The sequence below is a fragment of the Erpetoichthys calabaricus genome (genome assembly GCF_900747795.2).
Source record: "Erpetoichthys calabaricus chromosome 1 unlocalized genomic scaffold, fErpCal1.3 SUPER_1_unloc_1, whole genome shotgun sequence".
NCBI classification, from domain to species: Eukaryota; Metazoa; Chordata; class Cladistia; order Polypteriformes; family Polypteridae; genus Erpetoichthys; species Erpetoichthys calabaricus.
Genome location: NW_026261574.1, coordinates 476,759 through 501,732, shown reverse-complemented (window position 1 = coordinate 501,732; position 24,974 = coordinate 476,759). Strand labels below are relative to the sequence as shown.

General features: G+C 38.1%; 3 protein-coding genes across 3 annotated transcripts in view; all 3 read right to left on the bottom strand.

The window, feature by feature from the left end:
* LOC127526325 (zinc finger protein 239-like) overlaps nt 1-24,974 on the bottom strand; it is a 350,159-nt gene that overhangs the window by 240,668 nt on the left and 84,517 nt on the right. The window lies entirely within an intron of this gene.
* On the bottom strand, nt 222-6,567 carry LOC127526320 (G2/M phase-specific E3 ubiquitin-protein ligase-like). Its single transcript, XM_051921597.1, has 4 exons — nt 6,403-6,567; nt 4,358-4,572; nt 1,997-2,110; nt 222-271 (listed from the first exon to the last, which is right to left on the bottom strand). The coding sequence occupies exons 1-4, from the start codon at nt 6,519-6,521 to the stop codon at nt 222-224; spliced, it is 498 nt and encodes a 165-aa protein (XP_051777557.1). The 5' UTR covers nt 6,522-6,567.
* LOC127526324 (zinc finger protein 345-like) overlaps nt 21,657-24,974 on the bottom strand; it is a 112,322-nt gene continuing 109,004 nt past the window's right edge. Inside the window, exon 6 of the mRNA XM_051921607.1 lies at nt 21,657-22,986. Within this exon, the coding sequence (XP_051777567.1) occupies nt 22,330-22,986 (657 nt within the window). The 3' untranslated portion in view covers nt 21,657-22,329. The remainder of the gene's footprint in view (nt 22,987-24,974) is intronic.

The following is a 24,974-nucleotide window of genomic DNA, read 5'->3' as shown; positions in this document are numbered from 1 at the left end:
TAATTGAATTGATTTGAATTAACCTTCACAACCATGAAATGTAGTTACTATGAATTTGTCTGTGTTCCAGCTACAAATATAACAGTAAAAAGACATCAGTGATAAACATTATTTAATCTTTCAACAGTAGATGCACCAATAGTGACAATATAGTTACAATATACAATAAACACATGATTAAAACTAATATAACTTGCAGAATTTCATTTTCACTTTTTTCTCTATAGGTCTTTATTAAGTAAAGTAAAAGCTGGTGGAAAGCAGTAGAAGGCTGGGGGGCAACAACAGGCATATCACCGGTTTTGACTAATCGGGAAAGAATGCAAATATAACAATGGTTTATAGTTTAAAATGACGTGACGTGTTTGTATCGTTCTGCTTTTAGGTATACTATCCTCCCTGCTACCCAAAAGATTGAATATTTTCTCATGGCTCCTTGTGGCCTTCTGCAGTCTGGCATATAGAATGACATAATCATCACACCTTACAAGTTTTACAGTCAAGCCAGTAGAGGTGCAGTCATTGTTGTACAAAAGCAAATGGCTGGAGAGAGAAAGTGTCCCTGAGGCAATCCCGTGTTTCTGAGCAGGGACTCTTTTACATGTCTACCCTGCTCCACAGCCTAGAATCTGCTCGGCAGAAAGTCAGAGATCAGAGGCTGTACAATTGTCCAAGTTTGCATTGGATACTGTACATTGTTTTGGAGAGGTTCAGCTACAATGGTGTTAAATGATGTAATAAAATCCTTAAACAGGATTGTGAACTATAAGTACCTTGGCAGTTTGAACAGTGTAAGATGTACTGAAATATTGTGTTTTCTTTTCCTTACTGATGTACAATTAAAGGTTGACAGTAGTTAAACAATTAAATGTTTTTGCTTCTTGAACTTTATTAAGTGTCAGGAAAGGTTAAACAGGGTAGACTGTTTCTGTTCAAAAGTCGATTACCAAAATAATTATAATTGAACTGGAAATTGAAGTCAACCATCATAATATTTTTATTTGAAAATGAACATTAAGTTTACAAGTTTTTGTTTAATAACAACAAGAGCACTTCAATGGTACATCTCATTGAAGCAACATTAACAAGGTTCAAGTCAAACCATTTCAAAAGTATGGTTTAAAACATTACATAATATGAAATATAAAAAAAGCTATTAGAAGTATTACATTGTAAAATTTCTATTTACACAAAATATGTATAAACACAAAGCTTAGCAACTTCCTTTCTTTGAAAAATTAACATTATTAATAACATAATTGCAAACAAAATGTAACTGTGAACAACTGACCAAAATGAAATTACGTGAAAAATGATTGATGGAGGGGCGGCACGGTGGCGCAGTGGGTAGCGCTGCTGCCTCGCAGTTGGGAGACCTGGGTTCGATTCCCGGGTCCTCCTTGCGTGGAGTTTGCATGTTCTCCCTCTGTGTCTGCGTGGGTTTCCTCCGGGCGCTCCGGTTTCCTCCCACAGTCCAAAGACATGCAGGTTAGGTGGATTGGCGATTCTAAATTGTCCCTGGTGTGTGCTTGGTGTGTTTGTGTGTGTCCTGCGGTGGGTTGGCACCCTGCCTAGGATTGTGCCCTGTGTTGGCTGGGATTGGCTCCAGCAGACCCCCGTGACCCTGTGTTCAGATTCAGCGGGTTGGAAAATGGATGGATGGATGGATGATTGATGGAAGATCCTGGTAATTCGGTAATAAAGAAAAAATGTGCATGTTTGCAAAATGAACTGAAGCAACTTTAAATGTAAAATCAGCCAAAAACTTTCAAAAAATAATAACTGACATAGCTAATAATATAATGTTTGTGGAAAATGTAATGAAAGGGGTGGTAAAAATATATGATGATTAATTATATCAGAATTTAGTTTTGCCCAAATCCAGGTGAGTTTAGAATACCAAAATTCATATGATACTTGAATTTATCATATGTTTTATGTACGGGGATGCTTAAAGAATTGGTGCATGTTTGAGCAATGGGATATGGCGACTCACTATGCAAGAAATTAACTGTTGGCTTTGGATGGAAGCCGATTGGTGGGATTGAGGAAACACCGGTTGAGAACATGAGGATATCTTCCAAAGATGGTTCAGCAAATGATGTTTTACCTAAGAAAATATAAGAACATGTTAATATCAATTGTTTCACATACTAAGTAACTCATTCACATTGCCCTCTTTTTCATTAAGTCCAAACTTATTTAACATATTAGCACCACATCATTGAACAAAGTACTGGCCCACACTAATTGTTACATATTGATCACCCACACTATTTAACACATTAAGATGATATCTCTAAACAGCAGGCAGATAATTCATACAACAAAACAATTCATAGAACATGTTTGTGCCTCTTAAATATGTAATCATTTTATCAGAATGTGTTATTAAAGTTTAAAACTTTGTGATGTATGAAACCCGGAATGAATCTGTAGTACTGTTGTCATTTGATGTTATTACTTCAAGCAGTTTCAACCAGTATTATACATTTTGTGCATAGCATAATGCATGATGTGCATCACATTTAATTTTGTTACTAAATACACAAAGATGAATTGTACAAATAATCATAACTATTTTTATATGCATATGTTTTGACCAAACTGTTTTTCTTTTCTCTTTCCTTAATATCTGGATTAATATCTTCAGATTCAGTAACACCATACTGTGCAACCCCAATGTCAGCAGCTTTGTTGCGTTGTATAATTTATTCTTGCTGGTCCCATTCCTGATCACGTGGCATAGCAGCCCAAACGTATGTTTAGGTGTCATATTGTACTGTATATAAAGCATTGTAAACAAAAACAATCTTACAATAACATCTAATCAATCCAAAACACACAATTAAAGTAATCTTTAAACATTAATAATAAATTGGAACCACCCTAATAGATCAACACCCTTATTTCTTTGTTGGTTAAGAGATGTGACAACTTTAGTTTAATGCTGGTGAAATAAACAACTAATTTCCATCCATCCATCCTCTTCTGCTTATCTGAGGTTGGGTCGCGGGGGCAGCAGCTTGAGCAGAGATGCCCAGACTTCCCTCTCCCCGGCCACTTCTTCTAGCTCTTCCAGGAGAATCCCGAGGCGTTCCCAGGCCAGTCGAGAGACATAGTCCCTCCAGCGTGTCCTGGGTCTTCCCCGGGGCCTCCTCCCGGTTAGACGTGCCCGGAACACCTCACCAGGGAGGCGTCCAGGAGGCATCCTGATCAGATGCCCGAGCCACCTCATCGGACTCCTCTCGATGCGGAGGAGCAGCGGCTCTACTCTGAGCCCCTCCCGGATGACTGAGCTTCTCACCCTATCTTTAAGGGAAAGCCCAGACACCCTGCGGAGAAAACTCATTTCAGCCGCTTGTATTCGCGATCTCGTTCTTTCGGTCACTACCCATAGTTCATGACCATAGGTGAGGGTAGGAACATAGATCGACTGGTAAATTGAGAGCTTCGCCTTGCGGCTCAGCTCCTTTTTCACCACGACAGACCGATGCAACGCCCGCATTACTGTGGATGCCGCACCGATCCGCCTGTCAATCTCACGCTCCATTCTTCCCTCACTCGTGAACAAAACCCCGAGATACTTGAACTCCTCCACTTGGGGCAGGATCTCGCTACCAACCCCGAGAGGGCACTCCACCCTTTTCCGGCTGAGGACCATGGTCTCGGATTTGGAGGTGCTGATTCTCATCCCAGCCGCTTCACACTCGGCTGCGAACCAATCCAGAGAGAGCTGAAGATCACGGCCTGATGAAGCAAACAGGACAACATCATCTGCAAAAAGCAGTGACCCAATCCTGAGCCCACTAAACCGGACTCCCTCAACACCCTGGCTGCGCCTAGAAATTCTGTCCATAAAAGTTATGAACAGAATCGGTGACAAAGGGCAGCCCTGGCGGAGTCCAACTCTCACTGGAAACGGGTTCGACTTACTGCCGGCAATGCGGACCAAGCTCTGGCACCAATTGTACAGGGACCGAACAGCCCTTATCAGGAACAACTAATTTAACAGGCATAAATTCATTAATTAATACAGTAAATGCATAAATTACTAGCCAGCTAAAAAGGCCTATGAAGTTAAAAAAGCAGAAATTGCTTTATTGGTTTATCTTAGTTGTGTGTTTATCAGAAATCAATTATGTGAACGCTGATTTGTATTCTAAACTTGTGGGCACACAAAATACAAACTCTCATCCTGTGGACAGAAGCTTGTGTGTCTCCTGCTGCGCTTACATTCAGTGTCGTTTTTTTCATAAATTGTGTAAGGTGAAACTCTACATGTACTATATACACAATTTTACATATTTCATGAAGTATACTAAACAAATATTTTCTCCAATACTTGAATTCAGACCTTCAATATCTAACAAGTAGTCTGCCCAGTATGCAGCTCTCCTCACTTCCTCTTGTCTTCTGTTGCTACCAGGCTGGCTAAACTCAGCTTTAAAAATATTCTCCATATTTTCAGAAATTATTTTTTTCTCAGAAAAACAGAAGTATTTCATGAATCCTGATGGATTTTGTTTCATTGCTTCAAGAACATTTAGTGTGGCTAGTCCTTCTTTGAACCTGCAAATAACATTTACAAATAAGATTAGGTTATTATTTTTATATACAGCACTTATTTCATACTCTGAATATTACAAGGTGAGTGTCATTAGAAAACAATGAATAAAATGCTTTTACCGAGAGAATGAGTTGACAATATAGACCAGGAAATGTAAAACCACCTTTAATGCCCAAGGAAGGACATATTCCAGAGAGGATATTTCATTACTGTGATGTACATCACGTTAAGAAAGGTGGTCAGTGTCTGTCAGCCTTACTGCATATAGTGTTATGACTATATAAAATGTTATGGATAGCGTAGCAGCTTAGGGAATGCAGAGGCCCTGACGACATGATACGTTTGCCATATGTAACCTGGACAAGCAGGGTGATACCAGAAGACCAAAGATATAGTTCACATAAAAAAATATTTATTAAATTCTGAACACAATGCAAGATAAATCATCAACCCATTCCTCCCTAATATGAATGGGATTAGACAGGTTTGAGAATGTTATGCATGTCACATTGTGAACTCGGTGAAGCATAAAAAAGTTGCCCAAAAACAAGGACCACATACTAATATGACCATCAACACACACCTGTATGTTGTGAAAATTGTTGTGATGTCAACTTCTGAGGATATGTTTCAATAAGATCTGCAGCACTGTTTGCTAGAACCGCAGGAGTACAGACGCTAACATTTCTTGGTTTTGGTGCATTTCTCACAGAAATTATAATGTGTCACATTTGCCATTTGCTGATTTGTACATTTCTGAGGAGCACTCACAATGAGATATTGTTTCCAAAATCTTTGACATGTCAACAGAAGTAATTACTATGAACATTCAGATCTACAATGTAAATACACTGCTGCAATGTGAACAACAACAAGTCTTTCTAGCACACACACACGGATGACAAAACAAGCATTTGGACTTCCCTCTAGCTTTGCTATGTTTGCTGCTAAAACAGGGTTTACTATTTTTTTTCTTTACATTTCCTGTTTTCAGAAATAATACATTATAGTGCAAATTAATATGTTTGTAGTACTGATTTTTATTTCTTCAAACGAATGCCAGCACTATACAAATGACTAAGAAATAGTCACCATTTAAGGGTGACATGTTGGGGCAGTGGAAGAGCTGGTACACTCGTAGTAAGGAGACCTAGGTTTGTGTCCTGGGTCCTCCCTGGATGGAGTTCGCATGCTCTCCTCATCTCTGAGTGGGATTCCTCTGGGTGGTGCTCTGGTTTCTTCCCACTGTCCAAAGACAAATAGGTTAGGTAACTGGTGACACTAAATTGGCTCTAGTGTGTGTTTGATGTGGTTGGTGTATGTGTGTGTGAGATTGCCCAGCAATGGATTGGCGCCCTGTCAACAGTTTGTTCCTGCTTATTGTCCTATTCTAGCTGGGATAGGCTTAAGTCCTTCCGTAACCCTCGTCTGAATTAACCAGGTTAGAGAATGACATGATATATTCACCATTACTCTATATTCTTTACTGCTGCTAGTTTATATATGACTAAAGTGATATGGTATATTGGATGTGCCACATTCCTCAGCAATACATTAAAATTTGGATTAGCTATTAGTTACTACTTAATTTCACTTTCATTACATTTATTCTGATGAAAACCATGGTGGCAACATGCTCAGCTGGACAAATGTCATTGAATCTTCAATATCTTTTGCCAACTCCTCCTGGGGAATTCTGAGACACTTCCATGCTGGTCAAGAGCCATAATCCCTCTAGTGTGTCATTTGTTCACTTCTAGTTTAATGTAAATGCTACTTCCTCATCTTGGTAACTTTTAGTATTTATAAATAAAGCATTTATTACAACATACCTTTGTATACAAGCAGCATTTCTGGTGAAAAAATACCACTTCAGATAATCTTCCACAATTTTGTCTTTATCAGAAAGCTCCCTGATAACATGGCAAAGACATCCCGCTATCATAAGCATTGTAGCATACACCTCCAATGTACTCCGAAGACATTCCACTGAGGACGATGACTTGATCTAATACATTTCAAAGTTATAATAAAATGTAACATTAGTAGCACTCAGTCACAAACAAAATAATGCATTTTTAAAATATGAAAAGAATATTGATTCAAAAGTTTGCAAACAAATGTATAGCATTTGTCCAAAAAGGAACCCAAGGGGTGTTAAACCAACTTTTTAAATTAATTTAACACTCAGATTTACAGAAGCATATTTTGTTTGTTTAGTTGTTTATGTTTTTACACATATTATGTATGGTTCTTTATATACATTATCTGTACACAAATGTTTTTTTTTTAAATCTAAATACTTTGTAGAAGCTGGAGGCATTATAAAAGTAATTTAGTAATAGCCACTACCAAAGGACATCAAATATTTGATATGTCCATGGTTCTGATACATTTAAAACAGTACAATACTGTTACAATATCTATCTTCAATTACACTGATGACGACAGGGATGCAAAGGAGATCCTATTTATTCCATGGATTACCCCACAGCATTAACTACCTTGCGGTCAAGGAGACGCACATCTAAGTATGGTAGCCTAATGGAACACATCAGTTACATATACACGGAGCATTTCAAATTAAAAAGGGTCTCATGTATTACATAACACTTTGATTTATTGTATTAAAATCAAAATACATTACAAATAATATGTACTTATATATTTGCATGAAACATGTATAGACACTGACAGAACAAAACAAACAATGTTAGCACAGTAAAATAAATATCTGTTTAGTTTTCTCACAAACAATCCTAATTAATGAAGTATACCATTTTCAAAAAACACTAAAACATTCTGTGGAAAAAGCATTACTGTGTAATATTACTGCATTACTGTGCATTTAAGTCTTTAAAACTTAAATGCATATAAAGTCATGTCATACCTTTTGTAGCATCATCTGTATTTCTGGATCACAAACATCTGTTGTATCAGGGGAAAAGATACCTTCACATAAAATATAGTGGAACAAGTTTTTCGAAATGAACTGTGGCCCAGGACCACCATGAACCATGGAGACAGCGATCATTCGCCCAATGATGAAATATTCATCATCAACAAATGCTAAAACAAAAACAAACTGCCAAACCAGTCACCACATCCATTCAACTATCCATTGCTGAAATTAACTTATTTCAGCCATAGTTAATGCACATTATATAATGGCTACACTGCGCAAATGACAAGAAATCATACACGTACAAGATGTCAGTCCACTACAGAATGTGACAGCTCATAATACTCACCAGCACTGTCACAGGTCAAGTATTTTTCAGTTTCCCTTCCTTCAAATAGTGTTCTGTTTTTAAGATGTTGCATTAGGAGTTCTAAAAATCCTCGTTTGGGTCCTTCTGTGTCAATGCCACTCTCCATGTAGCCAATATTATCACTGAATTTCACTAAAATGGTGTGTGCTGGATCAAAGGACGAACGCTTAAAACCACGTAGAGCTCCATCCCAAATGTCAGCTCTGTTTATATTGAACTGTGAGACTTTTTCAGACTTAATCTGCGTGGCTAAATTTTCCAGGATGTCTTCCACACTAACTATTTTGTCATTAAAACTGTATGTAAAAATAAAAACAGGAGAAAGAAAATTTACTTTTTACAAATGACCAGTATAAGTCAACTACTGAGGAACAATTATGTCAAAAAAGCAATAGTCACACTATCTGTAGGGTATACAGGTGCTGGTCATAAAATTAGAATATCATGACAAAGTTGATTTATTTCAGTAATTCCATTCAAAAAGTGAAACTTGTATATTAGATTCATTCATTGCACACAGACTGATGTTTAATCAAATGTTTATTTCTTTTAATGTTGATGATTATAACTGACAACTAATGAAAGTCCCAAATTCAGTATCTCGGAAAAATAGAATATTGTGAAAAGGTTCAATATTGAAGACACCTGGTGCCACACTCTAATCAGCTAATTAACTCAAAACACCTGCAAAAGCCTTTAAATGGTCTCTCAGTCGAGTTCTGTAGGCTACACAATCATGGGGAAGACTGCTGACTTGACAGTTGTACAAAAGACGACCATTGACACCTCGCACAAGGAGGGCAAGACACAAAAGGTCATTGCTAAAGAGGCTGGCTGTTCACAGAGCTCTGTGTCCAAGCACATTAATAGAGAGGCGAAGGGAAGGACAAAATGTGGTAGAAAAAAGTGTACAAGCAATAGGGATAACCGCACCCTGGAGAGGATTCTGAAACAAAACCCATTCAAAAATGTGGGAGAGATTCACAAAGAGTGGACTGCAGCTGGAGTCAGTGCTTCAAGAACCGCCACACACAGACGTATGCAAGACATGGGCTTCAGCTGTCGCATTCCTTGTGTCAAGCCACTCTTGAACAAGAGACAGCGCCAGAAGCGTCTCGCCTGGGCTAAAGACAAAAAGGACTGGACTGCTGCTTTCTGATGAAAATAAATTTTGCATTTCCTTTGGAAATCAAGGTCCCAGAGTCTGGAGGAAGAGAGGAGAGGCACAGAATCCACGTTGCGTGAGGTCCAGTGTAAAGTTTCCACAGTCAGTGATGGTTTGGGGTGCCATGTCATCTGCTGGTGTTGGTCCATTGTGTTTTCTGAGGTCCAAGGTCAACGCAGCCGTCTACCAGGAAGTTTTAGAGCACTTCATGCTTCCTGCTGCTGACGAATTTTATGGAGATGCAGATTTCATTTTCCAACAGAACCTGGCATCTGCACACAGTGCCAATGCTACCAGCACCTGGTTTAAGGACCATGGTGTCCCGGTTCTTGGTTGGCCAGCAAACTCGCCTGACCTTAACCCCATAGAAAATCTATGGGGTATTGTGAAGAGGAAGATGCAGTACGCCAGACCCAACAATTCAGAAGAGCTGAAGGCCACTATCAGAGCAACATGGGCTCTCCTAACACCTGAGCAGCGCCACAGACTGATCGACTCCATGCCACGCCGCATTGCTGCAGTAATCCAGGCCAAAGGAGCCCCAACTAAATATTGAGTGCTGTACATGCTCATACTTGTCATGTTCATACCTTTCAATTGGCCAACATTTCTAAAAATCCTTTTTTTGCATTGGTCTTAATTGATATTCTAATTTTCCGAGATACTGAATTTGGGACTTTCATTAGTTGTCAGTTATAATCATCAACATTTAAAGAAATAAACATTTGATTAAACATCAGTCTGTGTGTAATGAATGAATCTAATATACAAGTTTCACTTTTTGAATGGAATTACTGAAATAAATCAACTTTGTCATGATATTCTAATTTTATGACCAGCACCTGTATAACAAGATTTTACTCATTGCTGACATAAAACACACATTAATTCAAAAGATAACCATGAGTTGTTCTAAAGAACACATGATATAAATAAAACATATATTAAATCATTATTAAATAACAATAATTACCATATTACCTACATTTATTCAGACTGGAAGAGAAAGTGTTACCACAGAAACTTACCAATCAACATTGTGAGCAAATTCATCTTCTGATGAGCTACTAGTGTACTTTCAACTAGAATTGGAACATAAACCTCTGTATATGTTCTTGGAAAAAATAAGAAAGTGATTACATATTGAGCTATAAGGATCAATAGTAAAAAGTGATGAATTTCAAAGTTTTGCCTATAGACAAGCAGGACCCTCCCCCCCCATGAAATCTGTTTACTATGTTGTTCTTCCTATCTTATTGTATTTTTATATTGTAAGAAATTTTAAATAAATTACATTTGTTATTACTTTGCCCATAAGTAACAATCTGGCTAATGACACTATTACATTAACTAATAAAATTCAAAAAAGGACATAGCAGCACTAGAAAAAGTCCAGAGAAGAGCGACTTGGCTGATTCAGGGCTACAGGGGGTGAGTTATGAGGAAAGATTAAAAGAGCTGAGCCTTTACAGTTTAAACAAAAGAAGATGAAGAGGAGACCTGACTGAAGTGTTTAAAATGATGAAGGGAATTAGTCCAGTGGATCGAGACGGTGACTTTAAAATGAGTTCATCAAGAACACGGGGACACACTTGGAAACTTGTTAAGGATAAATTTCACACAAACATTAGGAAGTTTTTCTTTACAAAGAGAATCACAGACACTTGAAATAAGTGACCAAGTAGTGTGCTAAACAGTTGGACTTTATAGAGACTTTCAAAACTCGACTTGATGTGTTTTTAGAAGAGTTAAGTGGATAGGACTTTGCGAGCTTTGTTGAGCTGAATGGCCTGTTCTCATCTAGAATCAATATGAATACATGATTATTTACATATATATTACATTTGTAAGAATATCCTCTTATTTGAATGTTACATTTGAAGATGATTTGTGTCCTAAGGCATGCATTAAAGACATTACTAATTGTGAATTGCTTGGTTTGCAAATGTACTTTAAGTGGTATTCATGCTAAATAATGCAAAGAAAAAAAAAGTTTTAATTTGTGTCTATTAATACATGGAAAATTGATAACAACTGAGATACTATAAAACACTTTGTTCAGCAACATATTCAATGGAAATTATATAGGTAGCATTTTTGATAATACCTGTAGCAATGTGCACCCGTACTAACACTAGTGCAGCTTGTGGAAACGTCCTTTGATGATGTGCTTGCCATATTTTGCTTTTCGTTTGATACAGGATTAATCAAAGACATCTATTAAAACAGAAACTGAAAATCAAACAGTTTAAAGTAACAAACACAGCAGGCACAGAGTTACAGTAATTTACTTATACTGTATTTGAATTGAACTAAATTCTCATTTGTGTACAACACTTTTAACTAAGTGCAGACACTGAGCTCTGTGTCAAGTTTTCAGGTAAAATGCAATTACAATTTTTCTAATAATAAAATGAGTACATAAAAACACAAAAGTGGTTTGGAACTTATTAACATAAACAGAGCTCAGCACTATCTGTTCCTTGATTAATTCTTGAACTATGGCCAGTTAACAACAGAGGAGATGAAAACAACTATTCAGTCAGTGAGAATTTGTAGCAACCAGCATTTTAAACTGCAAACATGGTTTTAAACTACTGTTATATTTTTTTGTATTAACTGAAATTGTTACTAATGCAGTTACTCCTAGCGGAGAATGTCTTTATAACTTTTGGTCTAATTATGCTGTTTATAATCTGAGTATTAATTCATTTAGATTTTGCTAGAGTAGCTAATTTAAAAATTCTCCATAGCAGGAATTTTAGGCAACAGCTACAGAATAGTTACAAGTGGGATAGACAACTGTCTGTGATGATAAGAAGGCTGTGTCCTGGGTTGAACTCTGATCAGTCAGCCAGGTAGTTTTGCTGTCATATTTTGAGATAAATTAAAAGATCCTCTCTAGTCAGGATGAAAACCATCTTTCTTGAAAACTCCAGGCCTTTCTCAAAGATTATCCAAATTAATCACAAAGACTCTTCTTTTATTTGAACACCAGGGGCCTCATGTATAAACGGTGCGTACGCACAGAAATATTGCATACGAACGTTTCCGCGCTCAAATCGCGATGTATAAAACCTAAACTTGGCGTAAAGCCACGCACATTTCCACGGTAACTCATACCTTGGCGTACGCAATTTCTCCGCTCGGTTTTGCAGACTGGCGGCACCCAGCGTCAAAGCAGTGCTACTGTTCCTGTGTGGTTACCCTTTCTTAGATCCACATCCACGGCGGCGGCTTTATCAAATACACTGAAATTAACTGCATATCGTTCATAAATATAATGCATCTGATTGTAATTAACCTGTAACAATATAATGGTCCACAGAATGGTCAAACTACTGTTCCTGTGTGCTCATCCTTTCTTTCTTAGCTCCACATTCCTGACGCGGCTTTATAAATACACTGAAATTAACTGCATATTGTTTATTAGTGTAATGCATCTGATTGTAATTAACCTGCTGCAATATAATGGTTCAGGGAATAGCCATAGTATTCCAAATACCAGAACTGCTTTAGCGTTGTTACGCTCACTGCATCTTGTTCTTTTTGCTGTTCCCGTTAAGGGTTGCCACTGCGGATCATCTTTTTCCATATTACTCTCACTGCACCACTCAGAGTATTTATATCACTGTATCTGAGTTTGGAATCAGAGCAGCAGATGATCGGAAAGAGAATTATCAGTATACAGTTTCAAGTACACACTACCTCAACCACGGCAAAAAGCGTCAAAGCCTTTCCTGTATGGACCTCGCATTTCAGAAACAGTTTCATCCCAAGAACTATAAACGCACTCAATCAGTCCATCAAGTGCTCCTTGTAGAACTGTTTGTACTTATAAGTACAATCACCTCACTGTAAACTTGCACTACAGTTATAATATTGCACAACCTGCGCTACTTTATAAAGCGCGTATGACGACGATATCATTTTTAAGATGAAATGCAGCAAAATATGTTGCTTATAGTATACAGATAAAAGTTTAACTTCATTTAAATAATCTGTATTGTTAATAATTAAACATGTGAGGACACGGTGCCGCAGCGCTAGCTAGTTCATGGATAGCTCCTGCCTTGCGCTGTATTCTTGCTGGTGCTGACGCGACACTGGAAGGATAGACGGATAGAATAATTAAACATGTACTACAAAGATATTTCAATGTTCCTTAAAAGTTTTGAAGAATCGGCGTTCTAAGCTTACAAATGGCTTAACGTCTATTACAGAGCTGATTGTGTGGCGATTGGAGAAAGAAAAGTATGGCCAGGAATTGGAGGTTAGTACGTTTGAAAGAGACAGTACTTCTGTAATAAATTATTTCATCGAAGGTCGCACATGGCGCAGCAAGCCTCTTGTGTGAGATATGAACAATCACTGCGCCACCGTGTTTCCATGTTTAATAACATGCTTTCATTCCTATCATCATGAAAATGATATCACGTATAAATCTCAGTATTTTAATTATTTAGAGAGCTGTAATATCTTGAATGTAATGGATTCTGTGTCCTGTCGGGAGAAAGAGAAAGAACAGAAGCATGTAGTGATTCACACACATAGAGCACATAGAAGATCAAATACAGAACAAAGCATTTAACATGCTACTTGAGAAACTAGTAAAATAAACGATTTTAAGATGAAGTTTATGATGTTCTACTTTAATGGCAAAATAAACTACGTGATTAAAGTGGAAATTTCGAGATTAAAGTTGACATTTCGTGCTTTTTTCCCCACTGTGTGCCTTTTTTTCTCTGTACCCTAATAAGCTTTTATATGACACTCAGACGGTGGACTACGAGTTGCCTTTTCACGGCGACTTTGATATGTGATTTCTTTTTTATTTCGGGCACTGTGCGACTTTGTGAATTTGATCTTTCGAGTTTTTCCGACACTCTGTCACTCGATCAACTTTCTTTTGTTGATTATACCACTGTTTAAACCAACAAATAGTACGTTTTTCCTTTGCCTCCACTTGGTATTCGCTGAAATTCTTATATTTTCCCCTGTGCTTTTCCCATTGTCTTTTCACAGAAGGCTGTTTATATTGATTTGCATATTGAAAGAGGCGTAATTCTGGGAGGAGTTGGGGCGGGACAGAAGGCGCGTGCACGTGCGTTACTTTTCACGCTGATCGGGATTTATGTAGCGGAAGAACGTGAAAGTATGCGTAAGTACAGATTCCTGCATCTGGATTTTTCTGTGCGTACGCACAATCCTGCTTTTGTGCTTACGCCATGTTATAGTGTGAGTTCTACGCACGGCGTTATACATGAGGCCCCAGATCTCTAGCCAGCAATGAATGAAATACAATCTAATCCCAATCTAGTCCATCCCCTCTAATCCTGGTGTGGACAGACACAATTAAATTCCAACCTTTTTTTATCTTTAGTGCAAAAGGTTATTAAATTCCTCTTTATTACAACAAGATTGCTGCAAAAATATATTATTAGTGTCACCATGAAGCAGTAAGGTAGATAGTATATGTATCAGTAAAGTATATCAAAGTATTAGTATAAAGTAATCAAAGATAAGAAAAAAATATTAAACTGTAAACACAAGATAAACATGAATAAATATTCCAGATTTACCACATCTTTACTCCTTGCGGTTAGATTTTCATTTTTTTCCTGGGACAAAAAGCTGGAAGATAAAAGTGAATTACAAAAAAAAACAGCAACTGAGTTTCTACACAATACACTTGCTAGTTAGCGGTTTATACAGAACATTTGGGTGAAACATTATGACAACTGTTTTACTTTAAGTGCTACTTACACTACATTTCACTATGAAAGGTTTAGCTGTGGTGATTATAAATGAATAAACCTATTAATTAATTAATTGTGTACCACGGTATCATTGAGAAACTCCTCTTCTATTTTATGTTTTGGATGAATAGTCACTTCTTCAGGATCACTACTGTCATTTTCTGCAAAAATATTAGTTAAATAATTAAAAGTTAACCACCAACTAAAAATGCAGAATTGTATCCTAAACAGTTGAGTATATATACTCAATAATAATGTACAAGATGCTCAAATTCATCATGCATATATTTTCAAATAAATCACTAAAAACCACTATATTTTCTTTTTGATAGTCATTTAAGTAATAAACATACTTGCAAATTTTTTACATTTTTAAACAGGTTGTTACAAGGTTTGCATAAGTAGGAATTGATCAACCCATCAAACTGTATAAGTTATTTTTACTACTATTTACAGAACAATTAACTTTTAAAAATTAACTGTGATTTGTAATTAAATATACACAAATACTTAAATATTAATTGATTCTGAACCTACCTAATTTATTGTATTCAGCCTCTGGGCAGATGAAGAATGTTATTCTGTTAAATTGTTTGCCAGTTTCATTTTTGTAGTCTTGCAGTATAAAATTATTTGCAGATCCTGGTATTTTATTAACAAGACTGCCATCAGCATACAAACGCACATATGGGCCTGGTGGTAAATCATTGTTGAATGTGCAGAGTTTGGTCTCAGCGACATGCAAAAGTTCATTTTTGGAACTTCTTGAAGAAATTCGAAGTGGTAATGTCCTGCCTCTTTCTTTTTTTAACATTCCTCCACACTCCCTCATAATTCCTACATTAATCTACGTACAGAAAAAAGAAATAATGAAACAACATGATAAAATAAATAAAAAGAAAGTAGTTTTGCATAAACTGGATTAGAACTGCGAAATTACAATCAGAATTAAAAAAACACATTTATGTTCATTTATACATTCATTCATATGTTTCATAAAAAATACATGAGTAAGACGCACGTAAATAACGGTGCCTTTAAATGGTAATTGAACAGATTTTTAAAAAATATATTTCATGCGTGTAATATTTAAAATATTCAGACGTACCTGTACACAACTTACTGCATCCTTCTGAGACTTTCTTTTAGTGGTAAAATTAACGGATCTTTCTTTGTTTTTTATTTCTTTGAAATGAAAAAACTCCGTCAGTGTTGAAGAATTTTCAGGATGCGGACGTCCTAAACATTTTCAAAAGGGTTATTCGCTTTAGCACGCACAAAGTACTGTAGCGAAAAAAATACATATACTTAAACGCAAGAGACATGTTACCTGTTGGTGGTCCTCCCAGCGCCGCGGACGATTGGTCACCTGACGGCAGAAAGGCAAGTGATCGCCCACAGGTGGAACAAAATGCGGGCGCCGCGCCTGTGCCCAGCTGACTGCCACAGTAGGGACAAAACATTGTCTGCCTTTGGAGAATGAGAATGTTTGTTACAGGAAGAAGTAAAGCATTTGTAACAAAACAGTAAAATGAATGGTAAACCCAATAGCAGGACTTCTCTGTTTCAGCTGATGGATGACAACGGACACTTCGTGCTCTGACCTCATAGGGGACCCAAAGCCACCTACCGCATCGTCCATACCCCCCGTGTTTGCACACTCGACCCACAAAATGGGACCCACAACCAAATAAAGAGAAAGAAATCCATGCGCGTTTTTGCACTCGAAACTTTGTAAGAAAATATCCTATTAATAACACTTTGCGAGGAGTAAGAAGAAGCCGACACGACAGGGAGTAGCCGCAGTTATCTAGTTCAAGTTTGACATTTTTATTTTAAAAGTTTGTGAAGAAATTAAACTTTTTGGTCAGTTTCCCAAAGAAACGTTTTCATTTTTTAATTACCAGGAAGTCACAAAAACTGTAGTTGTGAAGGGCATATATTTAACAAGAACAACCAGTATTATGTTCATCGTTTTGTATGAAATCTGGGCAGTTATTACAACCAACCACGAACGCCCTTCACTGAAGCGGACTTTCCCGCACTTAACACGTTGAATGCTCAGGAGATAAACGTTTACAGACCCTTGCAGTCGCCACACTGCATGTATACAGTATAATATATACATTTAAAAATACAGCATATTCTGTATTTCACCTTTAAATGTGATCAGTTGAAGATTAGTCCGTTGCACAGATTTCTCTTCCAACTAAGCATGCACAGATTTCGTTCTGAAAATCTCATTTCCGGTGTGGACATTTCCGTTTTCAAAATGCTGTTTCCGTTGTGAAGTTCACTTCCGTTTTTGTTGATTTCATGCTGTCGTTATTGTTCATTTCACGCCTCTTTCTTTTTGTTAATTTCACGCTCTCACTATTTGCTAAGTTTATGCCCTCAGTTTTTATTGTTAACTTCATGTTTTCATATATTAATTCATTTCATTGTGTTTTTTTATTTTGTTCTTTCATTTGGTTTGTTGTTGAATTTGTTTTTGTGTTTTGCCCCTCAGAGCCACCGTACAAGATGACCCCAAGAGCAAAACACAAAGTCAGCAATGAGGTAAAGAAGAACCCTAGAGAGACAGCAAAGGACTTGAAGAAGCCATTAGAACTGGCTGACATCTCTGTTCATGAGTCAACTATACGGAAAACATTGAACAAGAAAGGAGTCCATGGCAGGACACCAAGAAGGAAGCCACTGCTATCAAAAATGAACATTGCTGAACGAGCACTTGGACACTCCACAACGGTACTGGGAAAATGTCTTGTGGAGTGATGAAACCAAAATTGAACTATTTGGGAGGAACAAGCAGAACTTCATTTGGTGTAAAAAGGGCACAGCATATCAACACCAAAACAAGTATGGTGGAGGGAACATCAGGATTTGAGCCTGCTTTGCTGCATCAGGGCCTGGACTGCTTGCCATCATGGAGGGGAAAATTAATTCACAAGTTTATCAACAAATTCTCCAGGATAATGTGAGGGTGTCTGTCCGTCAACTTAAGCTCAGAAGAGGTTGGGTGATGCAACAGGACAACGAACACAAACATCGCAGCAAATCCACAGCACAATTTAGAATTGACTTTAAAACACGGGTACAGATAGTCCCCTACTTGTGAACTTTTGAGATGTGAATTTTCATATTGTTACTGAGTGGCCGCTTGGTAGCACTATTGCCAACCTTTATCCCAACAGACAACCACACTGGACACAAGTTAAAAGCACTAAGAAGTAATTGAATTCAAAGCACCCCAGACACATTAAACATCACAATAAATAAACACAATACTCTCCTCCACCTCCCAGCAAACTCCATCACACTCCCTCCCAATTCCATCTCGTCTGCTGGGTCTCCATCAGTCCTTTATATTGTGCTCAACACAGAAATGCTTCTTTCCTTCCATCCCTATGACTCGTCGGCACTTCCAGGTCAAGTGGAGAATTATATTTTTCTTCAGCCCTGAAGTACTTTTGTGCTTTCGTCCCCGTGACTTTGTAGTACTGCCGGGATATATAAATAATAAACTCCTCAGTCTCCCTATAGTGTCTCCTAGCGGCACCCAGCAGCAGGGGTGTATTGTCGAACTCCAAGATCCAGGATGCCCTGTGAGAATTCGCAGCCCCACCAGATCCAAGGGAAGCTGACATCTACTGTTTGGGGGAGGCACTGACTGAGAAAAACTGCCTTCCTCCATCCTTCCATCACAAGGGGGTCCTGGCCGGGATGAGCTGCCAGCCGTCCACCACAATATATATGAACAAAGTGGTCTGACAGTCCAAAATTAGCACTTAAGGATAACTCACATGTCCGCTGAGTGGTGGCAGCAGGGGTGGGAAGATTTTATTTTTGTTATTATACATTTTTAATTCATGTACAATACCTGTAAGCTGCTCAAAGCACATTCAGCAGCTCTTGAATTGGACATGTAAAATATTTATTTTCAGTAGCTTTTAAACTAGAACACCACACATACCAACAACTACTGGACTTATGAACAAAATGGACTTACAGCCTCTCAGAATGGAACCTGTTTGTAAGTAGGAGATGGACTGTAATGGTTTACACAGCCTTAAATAATCTCACCCAGTCCTACATTTTAGAATGTCTGTCTGTGGTGTTGTGGGTCCACAGCTCCCTTAGCAAAAGCCACTTTTAAATAAATAATCACCACGCTCACGGTGTAGTGAGGGGATGTGGTAGTGTGGCTGAAGTGGTTCCCAGGTGTATTCGTGCTGCGGACGTTTCTCACCTAAGTGCACAGGTGAGAGACGGTCCGCTCCGTACTGTTGATTGCCACAGCTTCCACGTCTGTTATAAAGAGAAGCCCGAGTCGGTTAGGAACAACAAAAAATGGGTAGAACGGAAGGAAAGAAAGATGGAGGTTGCTGGAGAGCATGGAGTAGGAGAGAGAGACAGACAGTGCGGGAGTTGTAGTAGTGGTCGCTCCCGCTGAGTGATCGAGTACCGGGAGTGACCAGTGAAGGGCGACTGGCTGCGTAAGGCCAGGACGGCAGCAGGAGTCAGGAGGCTTAGTGGTGAAGTCCTTGGTGTGAGCGTCCTGGTCATCAACGGGCCTGCGATGAGAGTGCGACCGAAGCCAGGATCGGGGGGCCTCCAGGCCCGTGTGCCTGAAAGAAGGTCAGCTGCAGAGAGAGCGTCTCGCCTGCTGCAGGGCCCAAACGGGAGAAGCAGGTGAGACACTAGTGTAAAAGAAGCACTGGGCTTGTCGTCATTGTTTTAAAGGACTGCTTCCAGCAACATTTTAACTTCGGTTTTAAAGGATTGTTTTTGTTTCTATTGATTTTTAAACCTCCATGTGACACTTTCATTTTATGATGGATTATTTATTTATTTATTTAATGACTCTTGTTGATAAGGCACTGCACTTTATTTTATTTGAACACTTTGTTGTTGATTGTTTTGTAAATAAAATCACTTTGCACTTTTCCACCATCCCCTTTGATATTGTTGCCTCACAGCTTCGCTCATCTCAGTTATAACTATCGATGGTGTAGGGTTCAAGGGCTCCCGAACAGCAGATGGGAGCATGGAGCAGAACCCGCATCGTCACACTGTCCCCATACACTCCCAGTCATAACCTCAGATCTTCAAATGAAGGTCTACTTATAATGTCAAGATCCAATCTGAAAAGAATTAGTGAGGTGGCCTTTTGCTCTTACACACCTAAAATTTAAAATACTTTACCAATAGAAATTCACCAGGCTAATACTTCAGAACATTAAAAACAATGATAAAAACAAATTATTTTAAAATGGCTTTTCATAGCTATATTTTAGTTCTATCCCTGTTAGTCTATATGGACACTGGGTTATCATTTTCCTTTGGGTTCTGCAGTTCCATACTAATCTGTACTATTCTCTGCTGTCTTCTCCATTTCTTCTGTGGTGACGATGAGCTCCATCACCTCCTGATCAACATACCACACTGCCTCGTATTTGTGGATTGAATGGCGGGTGTCCCAGATCTCCACATGGCCATAATCATCATCAAAATCTTCATGTGAAACATGTAAACCACGAGGACTGATTTAGGTAGAATGCCCAGTGTGGGCCGGGCGGTGTTTAAATATTTTTGCATTGGATCCCCTGCAGATTATTTTTCTTCAGCCTAACTGGAACTGTTGCATTTTTTCTGTCCTGCTAGCCATTTGACATTACCTTTTGCTTTGTTACATATGTATAGTATTATTGCCTAATCTTGTTTTATATTCCATTTTATTTCAACTTGTAAAGCAGTTTGAGCAACATTGTTTGTAAGAAAATGTGCTATATAAATAAATGTTGCTGTTGTATCCAAAAGGTTGTTTCTTGATGAAAACTGTTTTCCACATTCAGAACACCCATATGGCTTCTCTCGGTTTAATTCTTCCAAATTGTCTTGGTGTGCTTACAATCAAAACAGGAGTGAACTTCACTCTTTAGTGAGGACAGTCTCATTGTACTGCTTAACTTCTCACTCTCTTAAGTTTCCCACAAGGACTCAATGTAGAACCTGCATTTTAACTACTAAGGCTTCTTTTTGCAGGTGTGGACGCTGAAAGTCGGGAACGACAAGGAACGGACACCAGTATAAAATAAAAATCAATTTCTTTATTCTTGGTGAGCAGAGAGGCTGCCTCCACCTGCCTGCTCAATTTGCTACTGCCAGGTCAGATCAGACAGCCTGTCCAAAGAAGGGAGTTAGCTCAGTTTTATACCAGTCTGTTTACTAAACAAGAAGAGAAAGTATGGCAGTTCAATCTGAGGTCACGTAGAGTTTGCAAGTAGCTTTAAATGACACATTAAATCATTACGTGCAGAAGTACATGGTAGTGTTTATGGCTAGTTTTGCAAAAGACTTACAGAGACAGCACTTAAGAAAACATACTTCCCTATTCTTCTGCACCATCAAGGTTACAACACTTCAACAGCTATGTGGCCGTTACAATTTAAGAATCTTACTTCAGCTTATAAAAGGATTAATGTTATACTGTCAGTTAATGCACAGCACATTCTTATTAGAGCTTACATTGCACACATAATGATCATCACACATAATAATTGATTATACAATATCAAAAGCTACCTTAAAAGTTAGTTTAGTCTTACAAGAATACTCTCTTACAGCTTAGCCTCTGTATTAGGTTACATTTGTTCAGTTAGCTTAATACATCCTTATTTATTAATACATAAGTGACATGTTGCTTATAGTTTTATTAGCACCATACTTTATTATTTGGAAAGACTGAATTTACCTTAATTCTAAATATGTCTTCCTCACAGGTCCGAAGGAGGTATTGTGATTTGTCAACATGGGCCTGAAAGTTTTTCTTTATCAGTCCTGTTGATCCTAGAACAAGAACAGTTTACATTTTTTTTGGTCCCATATTTCATTTGGCACTTTTTAGTATTTTGTTACCTTTTAGCCTCTCCATTCTTAGGACTGAGTTATAACTAGGGACTGATACCTCTATTATCCAGGATTTTTTAGTCTGGTTTTCTGGCCTCTATTTTTCAGTCAGTCAGTATTGCTGTGCCACAGCTGACCTGTACCTCCTCATTGTCCATTGTGCGTTCTGAGTTGTGGTCTCAGTGTCTTTCAGGTGCTGGTAAATTGTACTTCTTGCAGAGTTTCCAGTGAAGGAGCCTGGACACTTTGCTGATGATTATACACTGCACAACAGCACAATCAGTACCTCACACCCAGCAATGAGATGTGTGACTGTTTCCAGTTCTCTTTGCTAGAAGCAACAATTCTGGATTACTTTTTTCAATTTTTTTCTATTGTGGCAGAAGCGACAATTATGTTTTTTTTGTTTTTCTATTTATGACCTGAACCACTTTGTGTGCAAGCCAAGGTTTTACGCACCTATGATGAGGTGTACGTTTTGGTCTCTGTTCGCTCCTCATAAGCAATGCGTGTGCGAGTTCTGTTTCCACATGAGGCTGCTGGACGTGGGCAGTGTAATTACCACTTTACTTGTAGTTTCCCCAATTTGATCTTTTTTGTTTTCATCAAACTTTATGAATTCTTTCTTCTGCTGCTTAGCATATTGTACTGTGTTCATCTGTGGGCAAGGTGGGGGAGTTTTGTGTCATTTTTTTCCCCTCCTGTGTGAATTCTTTGATGTTTCTGAAGATTGCTTCTTTCTGAAAACTTTTTTCCACATTCAAAACAACAGTATGGCTTCTCCCCTGTGTGAATTCTTTGGTGGCTCTGAAGATGGCTTCTCTGTGAAAATTGTTTACCACATTCAGAACAGTAATACGGCTTCTCCCCTGTGTGGATTCTTTGGTGGCTCTGAAGCTGGCTTCTCTGTGAAAATTGTTTACCACATTCAGAACAGTCATACGGCTTCTCCCCTGTGTGGATTCTTTGGTGGCACTGAAGATTGCTTCTCAGTGTAAACTTTTTGCCACATTCAGAACAGCAATACAGCTTCTCCCCTGTGTGAATTCTTTGGTGGCTCTGAAGATTGCTTCTCTGTGAAAACTGTTTACCACATTCTGAACAGTCACAAGGCTTCTCCCCTGTGTGAATTCTTTGGTGGCTCTGAAGATGGCTTCTCTGTGAAAACTGTTTACCACATTCAGAACAGTCATACGGCTTCTGTCCTGTGTGAATTATTTTGTGGCGCTGAAAACTGCTTCCATCTGCAAACTGTTTACCACATTCAGAACAGCAATATGGTTTCTCCCCTGTGTGGATTCTTTGGTGGCCCTGAAGATTGCTTCTCTGTTTAAACATTTTACCACATTCAGAACAGCAATACGGCTTCTCTGCTTTGCAAGTTTTAATGTGTCTCTGAAGATGACTAGTATGAAAGAATTGTTTATCACATTCAAGGCAGCAATATGGCTTCTCTCCTGTGTGAAGTCTTTGGTTGCTTTGAAGACTACATTTTATTGAAAACTGTTTACCACATTCAGAATGGCAGTGAAGATTGATTCCTGTATAAAATTTAAAGAATAAAGTTTTTAACCCACCACTTTAAAACTGACATCTTATAATAAATACATATTCGTTTAATTTATGAACAAACTTTGTTAAGCATTCATAAGACTTAAGTTGCAAGTGATTAGAGACTCAACTTGTTCATTTTTGTCATTTATATTTCAACGACTCTGCACATGAGCACAATTATAGGAACCAGGAAGTGAAAATAGTAAAATAAATACATCACATGTGACCGGCGCAAACAACAAGACTATTGTTGATTTTTTTTTTACTACATTACAGAATGGCATCATCATTTTGTCATCATATTCTTAAAATATTATAACATTAGATACTGTTAATTATTGCAGGTAGAAAGTAATAATCATCATGACCTATCATTACACTGGAGAGTGTCATGTCAAATGTGTGAAATTAACTTATTAAACAGAATGTGTCTTGATATTTGTAAACAATTAGTCCAAAGCCACTGACTCCATAATATTTTTTAATTTGATTTTAAAAACTGGCAGAGAAAAGTAAAGCAAAAACATTTTAATATACAATGAGAACAGAGTAAAACTTAAATGAATAAAACATGCAGGTCACTGAAAAATCCCAGAGACCCACATGACCCCTGACCTGAAACAGCAAACTGGACACTTGTGGCCGAAATGCAAAATATACTTCTGTCTTCAAACCACCTGGGTCAGGGGCTTTTTTGTTGCTAATGGATTTTAAAATGCATTTAATTTCGTCACATAAAACATGGGCCTCCAGAAAAGCAGCATAATTTTGTTAGAGTTTTTGGTAAATTAATAAAATTAAAAAAATACATCAATCACTCCGAAGGTGGGGGTTCACCAGAGGGGAAACTTCAAGAAAAAAATAAAATAAACCTTATTTTCAAGCTGTAGTTAGTGATATTATCTATATATCTGTATTATCACTATATTTTTGCTCGACTTGGGACATGGAGGCTAACGAATCTCATCTGTGCAGTCTAAGAGCTCACAACTCGCTCAGTTTAGCACCAGAGAGATAGCAACAAGTGCACATGAAATGAATTCTCAACTCTGCACAAGATGGTCATTTACCTTCTCTCTGATTAGCGTCATGTTGAGCTTCTGTACTGGTTCAGAAACACACGGGTGTATTTTCAAGATTATTCAGATGCTTCTCAAGATTGTCAATATTACTGTATGCTGACTGAGTTTTCTTCAACCAATCTCCATGAACACATAACAAAACCTGCCTTCTGAAACACCTCCAGAACCACAAACCTTCAGAGGCACAGCATAGTGAACTCGGTCCAAACCTCCATGTTTTTTTACTAGTGGCAGAGGAGGACACAGCCACACAGTAGCACCTTAAGGCAGCTGGATGAATGTCTTTAACCAAAAGAAATGATTCTTGATAACAGGCTGTATCAGCCAAGCTCAAAGATAATAAATCAGTAACACTTGAGAGCTTACAAGTAGAAGAGAAGACACTGAGGTTAGACAGGAGAGAGGAAAACAAAGAACAGCAATAAAGGAGAACTGTAACTGAAATACATTACAAGGTGTCAAAATGAGTCAACCCAGTAGCCCCACCAGCAATCATGTATAATGTAGACTGTAGATCCAGAATCCCACCTCTAAACCGTATATGCAAAAAACTAAACCGAGGTCTGTCAAATAAAAACACAAGAAAAAATCAACAGGTTCTGCTTATGAGTGGGCAAACATGGAGAGAGCTCAGTAAACAATCTCATCCTAATCCCAACATTC

Excerpts from the sequence above, each read along its gene's own strand:
- LOC127526320 (XM_051921597.1), bottom strand. The coding sequence starts at position 6,521 with ATGCTTATGATAGCGGGATGTCTTTGCCATGTTATCAGGGAGCTTTCT. Across the intron at positions 4,573-6,402 it reads AATGCTGCTTGTATACAAAG|GTTCAAAGAAGGACTAGCCA; the intron begins GTATGTTGTAAT and ends TGTTATTTGCAG. Across the intron at positions 2,111-4,357 it reads CTACTTGTTAGATATTGAAG|GTAAAACATCATTTGCTGAA; the intron begins GTCTGAATTCAA and ends ATATTTTCTTAG.